We start from the raw sequence: 14,442 nt of genomic DNA, 5'->3' as shown, positions 1-14,442 counted from the left end.
AAACGTCCCTATTGGCTGGTCAAAAACACGCCACATTTTATTCTTTGGTTTGAGGGAGAACATTTGATCCAGTTAACCGATAACTGTGAATGAAAATTTGCGAAACGTGCAACTTGCGAGTTTTTTTGGGCTTTATTTTTGTTGCTTGTTGGATCAAGACCTAAAAGGTCAATGCCGATAGAAAAATTGGGCAGTTCTTCGCTGGTTTCTTCCATATTTCAAAGAGAAGGAAAACTGCGCTGCAGCTTAACAGGACGGAAAGCCAGATTAAAGAAATTGATCACGTCAACTTATTTACGCACGGGCGTGCGTAGATAAAGATTTTGTTCATAGCGGCTTAACAGGACTTGTATAGGGCAAGCACGCGCGTTATGTTATAATTTCTCTTTCTCTCAATTGTTTGGTTGGTATCTCGCAGACTAAAAGCTTTTCTTTCAATCGATTACTACCCTGGTATCCTGGACACTTTTAGGATTCTCCTTTTTCCGGATTGTTACGTTAGTACCATAAGAACTTTTAGAATTCCATTTTGTAAATTATTACGTTAGTACTTCGGGCACTTAAAAAATTCGCATTCGTTAGATTGTTACGTTAGTGCCTCGCGCGCTTTTAGAATTCCATTTTGTAGATTAGTATGTTAGTACTTGGCGCATTTTAGGAATTCTCCTTCGTTGAATTGTAACGTTAGTACCTCGCGCGCTTTTAGAATTCCATTTTGTAGATTATTACGTTAGTACCTCGCGCACTTTAAGAATTCTCCTTCATTGGACTGTCACGTTAGTACCTCGCGCACTTTAAGAATTCTCCTTCATTGGACTGTTACGTTAGTATCTCGCTCACCTTAAGAATTCTCTTTTATTGGATTGTTTCACAGCATCTCGTGCACTTTTAGGATTTTCTTTCATTTAATTTTAACGTTAATATCGCGCACACTTTTAGGATTTTCTTTCATCGGATTGTTACGTTAGTATCTCGTGCTCTTTAAAGATTCTTTATCGTTTGATTGTTGCATTTGTGTCTTGTGCCCTTTAAGGATTCCCTTTCATTCACTACTGCTTCGTGCCCTTTTGCACTTTTGATTGTTTGGTTCGTGTTTTGCCCACTTTCGGGATGTTCCTATCATTGGATAGTTACGTTAGTGTCTCGCGCATTTTTATGATTTTCTTAGATTGGATTGTTATGTTTGTAGCTAATCTTTTAGCTTCTATCTCTGTTTTCTCTCTAAGTTTCTCTTTCTTTTGATAGCTACGTTAGTATCTCGCGCGATTTTAAGCTTCTCTTTCAATTACTTCGGTATCTCAGGTAGTTTTAGGATGTTCTTTTATTACACTGTTACGACAGCATCTCCGCGCATTTTAGGCTTCTTTTTCAATCGAAAGTTACCTATCGTAACTGTGTCGCGCATTCTTAGGACCGCCTTACATTCGATTGTTACGTTAGTCTCTCCTGTACTTTAGTATGCTTCTGTTTTCATCCATTGTTTCGTTAGTATCTAGTGCTGTTCTAGTTCTAGTCTTTTGTGCCCTCCTAGGATTTTAAACAAAGATCATAGATAAGAGACTCGTTGATTCCGATGTTTAAAATGACAAAATTAATTAATTTCCTACACAGCAGGAAACGAATGACATAACCAAGACAAACGTAGCACTCCTAGGCTTCTGTTGGTCCATCTTTAAATTTAAACACATGACAGCAGATGTACTACAAGCCGGAAACACTGCAGAACCGATGGCCAGTGGAGTTTACGAATTTAAAGAATGCAGGGGCAGGATGCTGCTCGACGTACGTCGTACAAATTGCAAGTTAATAGGGACCTTTAACGGTTACGACGGCAACGCCAAAGAAGACGTCGATTTAAAAATGAATGTATATTTTTAGTTGGAATTTTGCGAATGATTGGATGTGATTAACAACCCTTACGGCGCCGCAAGTTAACCTCAGCATCGCATAGGAGAGCGGCGTTGAGTCCCAAATGGAAACGTAGATAATTTGCCGTCGAGGTTGCTTTTCTCGGACTACGCAAATTTTGATGATTTCACGTTGCTATTTTGCAGAGGACGACTAAGAAATGTGCACTCTTTGAAAACGCACGAGCCGAGCTATTGTTCTGCTCATTAGATCTTTTGTTTTGCCACGTCCTCGTTGCCGTCGCCGTCGTGGTTTGCCAAGGGTCCCTATTCTTGCAATTGCACCGAGCCGTTCATCCTGTACGAGCTCGGTAACTTTGGTCATATTTGATTAGATAGCTTCAAACACCACATACATACCTGAGATTTTGGAAACGAAAATAACAAAACCTTCTTTCTCTTTGTTTTCCTCTTTGTTGTTGTTGTTTTTTTTTGGCTGTTGATGTTTTTTCGTGTGTGGGTGTGCGTGCGTGTGCGTGTGTGTGTGTGTGTGTGTGGCCATAATTTTGGTGTACAATTTATCCCCTTTAAGTTGGGGAAATTATTTGAAGGGGAAAAAAGATAAAGCTAAAAGCGTGCACGAAGCCCGTTACTCTAGGATGCAAATTATGACCTTGAAAGGAACGACTCGTGGAAAATGTTTTGAGTCGATGTCGTTTCAATTTGCGTGATTTTCCCTTAAATTACGTATCAAATTGTACCGTACGCTCGAGACTTTCTACTTATCAAGTTTTTACAAGTGCTACTTAAAAAACCCTTGCTTCCAGCCGCAGCAAAATGTACCGTAAACCGATCGATGTAATGAAGTACTTGATGAGCGCCAGTACAGGCATATAATGGGGCAAGTTTGGTCCTTTAAATCTCCTAAACAAGCACGGTGACATTTCTTTCTTATTGCATTTTTCAAAAAAGACATTGGTAAGGAAAATTTAAGGAAAGTTAAAGAAAATTGTTCGGTAACCGTTTTTTCTGAGGAACAACCCTAAAAGACGAGTAACATGAGTTGAAGGGAACCAACCAGAGAAATGCACGGAAAAAAGCCTTCCTGCGATCATGCCGTTCATTTTTATTTCTAGGGCTGAGAGCCTCAACTGCCTCCACTGACAGCGTGCAGGGACTTTATCGAAGTTTATGATTCCCGCCAGCTGCATCCCTTATCCCGCTACCATGACGAAACTTTGAACATCTGGTTATTACCGTTTTACACTGCAACCTCCTCAAGAGAAACACAGGAGATTTTCTAGGTTTTTTCACGAACTGAATTTTATTTTCGCTCGTTTGGAATGGCTACATAGCTGACAAGTTGCAAAAATTATTTCCTTTAAGAAAAACGTAACGTTGATTATATATGTAAAAAAAAACAACAAAAAAAAGGCATTGTGTCTATTTTTACGATACAATAGACCTTGAATGCAATTGCCTCAGTCCAAATTTTTCGATCTCTCAAGCAACTGACCAAAAAAATCTGTTAAAAGATCCTAGTCAACCGCAAGACATTGCGCGCTTAGTCCGCCATTTTATATCTGATGCCATTTGAATTCGAGAAATTTCCATTGTGGTGTATCATCCAAGTGTATCCGTCCGATTTAAATATATTTTGAGGTCTGGAATTGCCCTGGTAGCCTTCTGAAATTATCAGTGATTTATTCTGAATAGTTGTGCAGTAGTTTCTCGCAATTTTCTTGAGAAATTTTTGTTTGTAACTGAAACCATCAATGGTATCTCGCATTCCTTCACATGGAAGGCCTAAAGCCACGGAGCAGACGAAGAATTTCAACCTGTGGAAGAACAGGAAAGATAGTCCAAGCATCAAAGGTCTAAATAATAGCCAATTTGCAATTTGCGCGTCGGATTTGTTTTTAGGATTCATAACACTTCTCCGTTTGCGAATCCTTTCTTTACGCCATTTAAAAACTGTTTCCGGGCCGGCACGACTCCTGCCAGGCATTGAGTTAATTTGAACGAATTTCTCCGCAGTTGCCCGTATGTTACTAAAAACAGAGGCGTGGCATGGTTGGCAACGATCTTTTAAGATGTTACATCAAAATCATTCCTCAAATATTGAAGGTTTTGTTAACTAAACCTTACAAAAGGCTTTTAAAAAAAATTAAACCAGATTTTAGTGGTTCGTTTTACACCTAAATTACTGTTTTAACTTTCCTGATTTCGCTTTACTTTAAAGCCTTACCTACGTCAACATTGTTTCGTGCCTATTATTTCACAAATACAAACAACAACATTCTGAGTACATAACCAATGTATCCTTTTGAGAATATTGGAACAGAAAGCACAAAAGAGTGAACTAGATCTCCCCTAATTTGGGATAACTCTTTCTTTAGTTTCAATGAAATACCGGATAGAGTATTTTCTCTACTTGTTTCTATTTAATTTATCCATCTAAAAGTCTTTTAGCTCTGTTTCCTTCGAGTAACTCTCATTATTTACTCCGTCGGGGTCTTTTTTCCTGTAAATAGTGGAAAACAAAAATTTATTATCAACTCAGTTAATATTTGGGATAGAAAGCAAATGCAATTATACCAAGCTCAATATAAAAATACATAAATGGCCAACACTGGTGTTTGATTGGCGGAGAGGCATTCTTTCGCGATCATATATTTTTCACCAGAGAGCGTCGATAGTAACTCTCCGAAAAGAAAAAAGAATTTACATATATACATACATACATAAATGTGGTATATATGTATATATGTATATATATATATATACGAGTGCGTAAGCACGAAACTCAGAGTAACAGGGAATCATGCGTGTTTCATTTTAGTCATTTTGAACTATATATATATATATATATATATTGTGGCAGGAAAAAGACAAATAAACTACCAGTTCATCCCTACAGCCTTGTTTCGTGGTTGCCAACTCATCAGGGGATATAATGAGAATAATCTTTACCATCGCTTATATACAATATCATCTAATTTATGCAGCGCGAAATTTAACAGTTTAGTTGTTGCGTAGGAGGGCTTTGTTTCTGTGGCGGCAGGAAGACACGAGTTTATTACGTTTGTTTAGTGTTGATAGTTCGGGTCGGCAGATGATTAGGAATTTTTCTTTGAGGCAGAGATTACATTTTTTACTTGAGCTGTTGTACGGCGAGTGTGACGAGAGAATGCGCCAGGAAATAAAGTGCTCGATGTTGTTGTCTTTGAGGGTCCAGATGTGCTTGCGGAATGATGCGGTGTGGTTTCTGTATCTTGTTTTGAAGTCATTCTCTGTGAGTCCTATGTACGTTTCTGTTGTGTTGTTGTCTTTGCGTGTGACGGTGGCTTGGTAAATTACTGATGGTTGCAGGCAGTTTCCGTCGAGCGGGCATGCGTTCTTTTGTCGGCGGTTGCCGATGATAGCGGCGGCGGCGGCGGTATTATCAACCCGTATAGATGCGGTTAGGATGCGTTTGTTATGGTTGTCGATTATTTCTTTCGTGTTGGTCATGCAGCTGTAACTGATCTTGATGCTATTTCGGTTGAAGATTTTTCTGAGCTTGTGATCTTTGGGAAAGTGCTTGTCTACTAGGGCGAGGAATTTGTGTCCGATGTTGGTGCTGGTGTTCTTGCTAAAAGGAGGATTGTACCAGAGGATGTAACCGCGTTGTCGGTTTTTCCGTTTGCTTGTTTTGGCTGGTTCGTATTGTAGTGTGTAGTGGTGTCCACTTTCGTTGAGTGCTTTCTGGTATGAAGGGGCGGCTTGGTCAAAGGATGTTTTGTCAGATGATAGGGATGACAGTCGTTTGTTGATGCCGGCGGGAATGTTCTTTATGGTGATTGGCGGGTGGTTGCTCTCGCGGTGAACGTATTGCAGTGAAGTATTCGGCTTTGTAAATGGCTGCTAAGTGCTTCGGTTAAAGTTAAATGTGACGTCTAAGAGGTTGATTATTTCTTTGTTAGTTTCTATGGTGATGCGTATACCGTTATTTTTAAAGATGCGACATATTTCTTTGTTGATGTTCTCTGTCTCTCTAGATGTGGCGTTAGTGATGGCTAGTCCGTCGTTTCGGTAAAGTCCTACGTTTGTATTAAGATCCTGGAGTTGGGAGAGCAGAAAGCTTCCCACGAGTTGAACAGCACAACATTCGACGCAACAATGGGAAGCTACGACGGCGCGGAAACATGTGAACTCGTGGGAAGCTTTCTGCTCTCCCAACTCCAGGATCTTAATACAAACGTAGGACTTTGCCGAGACGACGGACTAGCCATCACTAACGCCACACCTAGAGAAATAGAGAGTATCAAGAAAGAAATGTGTCACATCTTTAATAATAACGGTATACTCATCACCATAGAAACTAACAAAGAAATAATCAACTGAAATATATTAAAGTTCACACGGCAACCAGTTTGTTTGGAGGCTTGTCATATTAACTCCGCCCACGCTCCTTTAAATCGTGACGATGGCGGTTTGCCTCCTGACGCCTATTTACACCTTGTCAGAAAAAAGGCCGCTAATTAGTGATCGTATAAAAGGACCTCTTGTTCCAGCGATTAGATCAACCCTGATGAAGGCACTAGACAGGAATGTTGAAACGTTGGGTCTATGAATTGTAACTTCTTCGGTTACATTCATTAAATCCTTAAACCAGAGTAGCATCAAACCATGTCAAATAATCAACTGCCTAGACGTCACATTTAACCTTAACCGAAGCACTTATCAGCCATTTACAAAGCCGAATACTTCACTGCAATACGTTCACCGCGAGAGCAACCACCCGCCAATCACCGCTATGAACATTCCCGCCGGCATCAACGAACGACTGTCGTCCCTATCATCTGACAAAACACCCTTTGACCAAGCCGCCCCTTCATACCAGAAAGCACTCAACGAAAGTGGACACCACTACACACTACAATACGAACCAGCCAAAACAAGCAAACGAAAAAACCGACAACGCAGTAACATCCTCTGGTACAACCCTCCTTCTAGCAAGAACACCAACACCAACATCGGACACAAATTCCTCGCCCTAGTAGACAAGCACTTTCCCAAAGATCACGAGCTCAGAGAAATCTTCAACCGAAATAGTATCAAGATCAGTTACAGCTGCATGACCAACACGAAAGAAATAATCGACAACCATAACAAACGCATCCTAACCGCATCTATACAGGCTGATAATACCGCCGCCGCCGCTATCATTAATAACAAGACATGGAACCGCCGACAAAAGAACGCATGCCCGCTCGACGGAAACTGCCTGCAATGTCGGAGACTTTGATTCGTGCGTGACACATGTCAGATGATGAGTGCGAACATTGAATGGTTTACATAATTAACGCAACCTTGAATGACCCTTTTAAATCAGTACTCGGTAACAACCAATCAAAATGTAGAAAATATCGTATAAAAGAGTGATTTCTTACAAATTTTGCAGAGTAGCTTTTTACACACCTGATGTAAATAAGCGAATACGAGAGCGAAATAAAATAGTTTAATTGAGTCTCGTTCGTCAGAGTTCTATCCCTAGTAAACAGGACAAAGTTTACAAAAGCAACCATCAATAATTTACCGTGCCACCGTCACACGCAAAGACAACAACACGACAGAAACGTACATAGGACTCACAGAGAAAGACTTCAAAACAAGATACAGAAACCACACTGCATCATTCCGCCACGCTAAACGCAGAAACTCCACCGAACTCAGCAAACACATCTGGATCCTCAAAGACAACAACATCGAGCACTTTATTTCCTGGCGCATTCTCTCATCACACTCGCCGTACAACAGCTCAAGTAAAAGATGTAACCTCTACCTCAAAGAAAAATTCCTAATCATCTGCCGACCCGAACTATCAAAGCTAAACAAACGCAGTGAACTCGTGTCTTCCTGCAGCCACAGAAACAAAGCTCTCCTACGCAACAACTAAACTGTTCAATTTCGCGCTGCATAAATTAGATTATATTGTATATAGGCGATGGTAAAGATTATTCTCATTCAATCCCCTGATGACAATCAGCGACCAGTGAGTCAAAGTCATTTTCACATCTAATTTAACTTTAATTTATGAAATACCTGTCCTCACCGAGTCTTACTTCTGCTTGGCGAACTCGAGCCTCACATCATCTCCAATCAGCGTAAACGAAGCCCACTCAGACACTTTGTGCAAGCCCTTTTTCCTCATCCACTTCATGGCCTGATGAAGGGATTCACTGGCACTTTCTCCTTCAACAAGGTGTTCGTAGAACCGATTCATCAGCTGCTCTGTTGCTGAGTCTGAAATAGCCCACAGCGCAACCAACACCGAGCGAGCACCGGATCCTAAGAACGCACGGGCAATTCCTATAACTCCCTCGGCTCTTATCTCTCCACTTCCACTGTGACAGCAGCTAAGTACCACCAGTTTAGCTCTGACTTTCACTCGTGAGACATCAGCCATCGTCAACATGGAAGCTTCATGCGGTGGGGGAGTGTTTCGACTGTTGGGAGTAGGAATGGGGGAGAGTGCAATTTCTCCTCTATCGGCGTTACCGTGGGCAGCAAAATGTATCAAGCTCACTGAACTTATCCGCTCAAGCACCGCCTGCTTCGTAGCTTTCTCTTCAACTAGAGGCGGAACACCCACCAGTCGTCCGACCATCTCCGCTTCCTTTCTTGCACCTGACAATGATTGCAGCCAATCAACCTTTGGATTGCCTATTACCAAGGCACCAGTGTTGCTGTGATAGTCCTCTGGACTATCTTGAATGTTCTTGAGTGTTGTCAAAGAAGGAATGAAACGGATCTTATGAGTCTCTGACAGGTATTCAGCTCCCTCCTTTTCGCTCAGGGCAGCAAAGGGAACTTTGTACAACCTGCGGTCAGGAACAATAATGACTTCAGGCTCATCAAGCAAATCATAAACGGGGGCAATAAACATTTTGTAACACAAAAATAGACTTGAAATCACTTTCTCGTCCTCGTCCTCGTCCTCGTCCTCTTCCACGAGTCGCAATCTTGCTGAGCTCTTTTGCGCGGGGGAGAGAGGTTGCAATTTAATCGTATTTAAAGACCGATCTTCACAATCTTTAGTGGGCAAAATACCAAGACTCCGGAAATTTTCATCCAAAAATTGACTCAAAGACAAATCTTTGGGCAACCCAGCCTGAACTAGACTCTCTTCTGGTGATACTCTTCTATAGTGAAGGACTCCACTTGTTTTCAAGATCCACAAATGCAGACGATTCTGAAAATAAGAAATGTACAGACAAGTACAGTTATTTTTCTTTCTTAAAATGTTCTCAATGCCAAACCAAGATTGTGGATTAGCAGAGATGTGCGTTTCAACTAAGTACTTCTCTGCCATTAAGTCTGATAGGCCTCTAGCTCGACCCAACTCCTCAACATAAAGAGCATCCCGAGCATTTCCGGTGTCACAAAGCAAAGTACAAAGCAGCTTGTAGGGGAATATTCCTGTGTGCTCCAGAAATGATGTTTTGAACTGATCATTGGCGCCCAAGAAATGTCTCAGCTCCTCATACTTTTCAATGCACAGATGAAGACACGACAGGGAGTCTTTGATTTTATCTTGATATAAATACAAAACGGCGTAGCCTCCAAGGATTTCGAACTCTTTTCTTCCATTTCTAATATCTCTGGATATGAATAAAGCTTTCTCCAAGCATACTTCCGAAGTTTTAAAATCACCAACAGTTCTAAACAAAGTACCTAGGGATCCATAACATGATGCTTCCTTTTGTCTGTCGCCAATTTCAGTTGTGATGACAAGCGCTTTTTGAAGATACTCTTTAGCCTTGTCGTATTGGCCAACCGAGTAAAACACATCACTTAGGTTTGCATAGTTACTTGCCTCCCCATCTCTGTCGCCAATTTCAGTTGTGATGACAAGCGCTTTTTGGAGATACTCTTTAGCCTTGTCGTATTGGCCAACGCGCAGAAACACAGTACCTAGGTTTCGGTAGTCACTTGCCTCCCCTTCTCTGTCGCCAATTTCAGTTCTGATGACAAGCGCTTTTTGGAGATACTCTTTAGCCTTGTCGTACTGGCCAAGCGACTTAAACACAGTACCTAGGTTTCCATAACATAATGCTTCCCCTTTTCTATCGCCAATTTCAGTTCTGATGACAAGCGCTTTTTGGAGATACTCGTTAGCCTTGTCGTATTGGCTAAGCGACTCAAACACAGTACCTAGGATTCCATAACATGATGCTTCTCCTTTTCTATCGCCAATTTCAGTTCTAATGACAAGCGCTTTTTGGAGATACTCTTTAGCCTTGTCGTATTGGCCAACCGAGTTAAACACAGAACCTAGGTTTCCATAACATGATGCTTCCCCTTTTCTGTCACCAATTTCAGTTCTGATGACAAGCACTTTTTGGAAATACTCTTTAGCCTTGTCGTATTGGCCAAGCGAGCTAACCACAGCACCTAGGGTTCCATAACATGATGCTTCCCCTTTTCTGTCGCCAATTTCAGTTGTGATGACAAGCGCTTTTTGAACATACTCTTTAGCCTTGTCGTATTGGCCAACCAAGTAAAACACATTACTTAGGTTTCCGTAGTCACTTGCTTCCCCATCTCTGTCGCCAATTTCAGTTGTGATGACAAGCGCTTTTTGGAGATACTCTTCAGCCTTGTCGTATTGGCTAAGAGACTTAAACACAGTACCTAGGATTCCATAACATGATGCTTCCCCTTTTCTATCGCCAATTTCAGTTGTGATGACAAGCGCTTTTTGGAGATACTCTTTAGCCTTGTCGTATTGGCCAAGCGACTCAAACATTGTACCTAGGTTTCTGTAGTCAGTTGCCTCCCCTTCTCTGTCGCCAATTTCAGTTCTGATGACAAGCGCTTTTTGGAGATACTCTTCAGCCTTGTCGTATTGGCCAACGGACAGAAACACAGTACCTAGGTCTCCGTAGTCAGTTGCCTCTCCTTTTCTGTCGCCAATTTCAGTTCTGATGACAAGCGCTTTTTGGAGATACTCTTTAGCCTTGTCGTATTGGCCAACGGACAGAAACACAGTAACTAGGTTTTTGTAGTCAGTTGCCTCCCCTTCTCTGTCGCCAATTTCAGTTCTGATGACAAGCGTTTTTTGGAGATACTCTTTGGCCTTGTCATATTGGCCAAGCGAGTTAAACACATTACCTAGGTTTCCATAACATGATGCTTCCCCTTTTCTGTCGCCAATTTGAGTTCTGATGACAAGCGCTTTTTGGAGATATTCTTTGGCCTTGTCGTACTGGCCGAGGAACTTAAACACAGTACCTAGGTTTTCATAACATGATGCTTCCCCTTTCCTGTCGCCAATTTCAGTTGTGATGACAAGCGCTTTTTGGAGAAAGTCTTTAGCCTTGTCGTACTGGCCAAGCCACTTAAACACAGTAACTAGGTTTTCATAACATGATGCTTCCCCTTTCCTGTCGCCAATTTCAGTTGTGATGTCAAGCGCTTTTTGGAGATACTCTTTAGCCTTGTCGTATTGGCCAAGCGAGGTAAACACAGTACCTAGGTTTCCATAACATGATGCTTCCCCTTTTCTGTCGCCAATTTCAGTTCTGATGACGATCGCTTTTTGGAGATACTCTTTAGCCTTGTCGTATTGGCCAACCGAGTAAAACACATTACCTAGGTTTCCGTAGCCACTTGCCTCCCCATCTCTGTCGCCAATTTCAGTTGTGATGACAAGCGCTTTCTGGAGATACTCTTTAGCTTTGTCGTATTGGCCAATGCGCAGAAACACATTACCTAGGTTTTGGTAGTCACTTGCCTCCCCTTCTCTGTCGCCAATTTCAGTTGCGATGACAAGCCCTTTTTGGAGATACTCTTTAGCCTTGTCGTATTGGCCAACGCGCAGAAACACAGTACCTAGGTTTCCATAACATGATGCTTCCCCTTTTCTGTCGCCAATTTCAGTTGTGATGACAAGCGCTTTTTGGAGATACTCTTTAGCCTTGTCGTATTGGCCAAGCGACTTAAACACAGAACCTAGGTTTCCATAACATGATGCTTCTCTGCTTTTGTTGCCAATTTCAGTTGTGATGACAAGCGCTTTTTGGAGATACTCTTTAGCCTTGTCGTACTGGCCCAGGTACTTAAACACAGTACCTAGTTTTTCACAACATGATGCTTCCTTTTGTTTGTCGCCAATTTCAGTTGTGATGACAAGCACTTTTTGGAGATACTCTTTAGCCTTGTCGTATTGGCCAAGCGAGTTAAACACAGTACCTAGGTTTCCATAACATGATGCTTCCCCTTTCCTGTCGCCAATTTCAGTTGTGATGACAAGCCCTTTTTGGAGATACTCTTTAGCCTTGTTGTATTGGCCAAGCGAGTTAAACACAGTACCTAGGTTTCCATAACATGATGCTTCCCCTTTTCTGTCGCCAATTTCAGTTGTGATGACAAGCGCTTTTTGGAGATACTCTTTAGCCTTGTTGTATTGGCCAAGCGAGTTAAACACAGTACCTAGGTTTCCATAACATGATGCTTCTCCATTTCTGTCGCCAATTTCAGTTCTGATGACAAGCGCTTTTTGGAGATACTCTTTAACCTTGTCGTACTGGCCCAGGTACTTAAACACAGTACCTAGTTTTTCACAACATGATGCTTCCTTTTGTTTGTCGCCAATTTCAGTTGTGATGACAAGCACTTTTTGGAGATACTCTTTAGCCTTGTCGTATTGGCCAAGCGAGTTAAACACAGTACCTAGGTTTCCATAACATGATGCTTCCCCTTTTCTGTCGCCAATTTCAGTTGTGATGACAAGCCCTTTTTGGAGATACTCTTTAGCCTTGTTGTATTGGCCAAGCGAGTTAAACACAGTACCTAGGTTTCCATAACATGATGCTTCCCCTTTTCTGTCGCCAATTTCAGTTGTGATGACAAGCGCTTTTTGGAGATACTCTTTAGCCTTGTTGTATTGGCCAAGCGAGTTAAACACAGTACCTAGGTTTCCATAACATGATGCTTCTCCATTTCTGTCGCCAATTTCAGTTGTGATGACAAGCGCTTTTTGGAGATACTCTTTAGCCTTGTCGTATTGGCCAAGCGAGTTAAACACAGTACCTAGGTTTCCATAACATGATGCTTCCCCATTTCTGTTGCCAATTTCAGTTGTGATGACAAGCGCTTTTTGGAGATACTCTTTAGCCTTGTCGTATTGGCCAAGCGAGTTAAACACAGTACCTAGGTTTCCATAACATGATGCTTCCCCTTTTCTGTCGCCAATTTCAGTTGTGATGACAAGCGCTTTTTGGAGATACTCTTTGGCCTTGTCGTACTGGCCGACGGACTTAAACACAGTACCTAGGTTTTCATAACATGATGCTTCCCTTTCCCTGTCGCCAATTTCAGTTGTGATGACAAGCGCTTTTTGGAGATACTCTTTAGTCTTGTCGTATTGGCCAACGTGCAGAAACACATTACCTAGGTTTTCATAACATGATGCTTCCCCCTTCCTGTCGCCAATTTCAGTTGTGATGACAAGCGCTTTTTGGAGATACTCTTTAGCCTTGTCGTATTGGCCAAGCGACTTAAACACAGTACCTAGGTTTCCATAACATGATGCTTCTCCGTTTCTGTCGCCAATTTTGATTGTTATGGTAAGGGCCCTCTTAACATATTCCTTTGCTTTTAGGCTTTCGCCAAGGTTATAAAGCATAACTGCAGACTCGCTGTATAAGTCAAACAGTTTCCTCCCGTATCTTTCCGCACTTATGTAGTCAGAGATATGACGATAAGCGCTGAAAAGAATGGTATAGATGTCGCTGTAAAATTGTAGCAGTGCTGAATCAGCTTGGTCTTTGCTGTTTTGATCAGTGCCATTTAGCAAAATCAAACATTCGCTGCATATCTTAATGGCTTTCTGAATGCGATCTGAGTTGAGCAAGAACAGGGCAACAAGTAAGGCGATGCTCATGAAAGGTGTCATGGCTTCTGCTGTTAGGTTTCCATTGCAATCCTCTCCTGTTATCAGGGAAACATTATTTTTAGTAACACAATACTAAATGGTCGATAATCTTGATTAATTACGAGTCACTTCAAACAGGAACACACATGTTAAGCTAAAAAAACGGGTGGGGTCGATTACACCCGGAAACTATTTGTAACAAGCTGAAAGTGTTAGAATTCCCAATATCCACTTAAAAAAAAAAAAAAAGTGAAGAAGTCGGTTGGTCACCCTTCATTTTACTCAAGTTGTGATTTTTGCAGAACATTACATGATTTTAAAGTCATTGGACAAAGATAAACAAAACTGACAGAATTTATCTTAAATTTTGCAGTGAGAACTTTCCACATGCCTAGTTTCTATAAACAACATTAATCAACGGGGTAAGTTTTTGAAGAAACTTTGGTGGGGTAAACTATTTGGCTTTACCAACTGAGTTGACAATGTAAATTGGCCATCGTAATGAGTTTCAGCCATCGTTTACTTCCGTTTGAAAAATGTCACCAACCAAGTTCACTGTGCATTTGTCATGGAAAAAGCAAGTCCCATACATGAAATTTCAATTCCAATATTGGAACTGACAGTCAGTGTTATCTGCGTAAGGCTCTCCAGAGTTATTCGAGAAGAATTGGA

The 14,442-nt window shown here is 41.5% G+C and overlaps 1 protein-coding gene across 2 annotated transcripts; it reads right to left on the bottom strand.

Moving 5' to 3' along the window:
* Positions 1–3,152: 3,152 nt before the first annotated feature.
* On the bottom strand, positions 3,153–13,921 carry LOC149036656 (uncharacterized). Of its 2 annotated transcripts, none has more exons than XM_089189066.1 (2): positions 7,945–13,921; positions 3,153–4,371 (listed from the first exon to the last, which is right to left on the bottom strand). In XM_089189066.1, exon 1 carries the CDS (start codon positions 13,789–13,791, stop codon positions 7,951–7,953), a length of 5,841 nt encoding a protein of 1,946 aa, XP_089045192.1. In that variant the 5' UTR covers positions 13,792–13,921; the 3' UTR covers positions 3,153–4,371; positions 7,945–7,950. The 2 variants fall into 2 exon arrangements, with proteins under 2 accessions (XP_089045192.1, XP_089045193.1); XM_089189067.1 differs by having other exon boundaries at positions 4,159–4,371; positions 7,955–13,921.
* Positions 13,922–14,442: the final 521 nt, after the last annotated feature.

Source organism: Pocillopora damicornis, chromosome 12 (assembly GCF_964200805.1).
Source record: "Pocillopora damicornis chromosome 12, jaPocDami1.2, whole genome shotgun sequence".
Lineage (NCBI taxonomy): Eukaryota > Metazoa > Cnidaria > Anthozoa > Scleractinia > Pocilloporidae > Pocillopora > Pocillopora damicornis.
This window is presented reverse-complemented; position numbering and strand designations above follow the sequence as displayed.

Bases quoted from the DNA above. Each gene is read 5' to 3' on its own strand.
- LOC149036656 (XM_089189067.1), bottom strand. From the start codon at position 13,791: ATGACACCTTTCATGAGCATCGCCTTACTTGTTGCCCTGTTCTTGCTC. The intron at 4,372-7,954 runs GTAAGACTCGGT...CACTATTTACAG, and splicing joins CTCGAGTTCGCCAAGCAGAA to GAAAAAAGACCCCGACGGAG.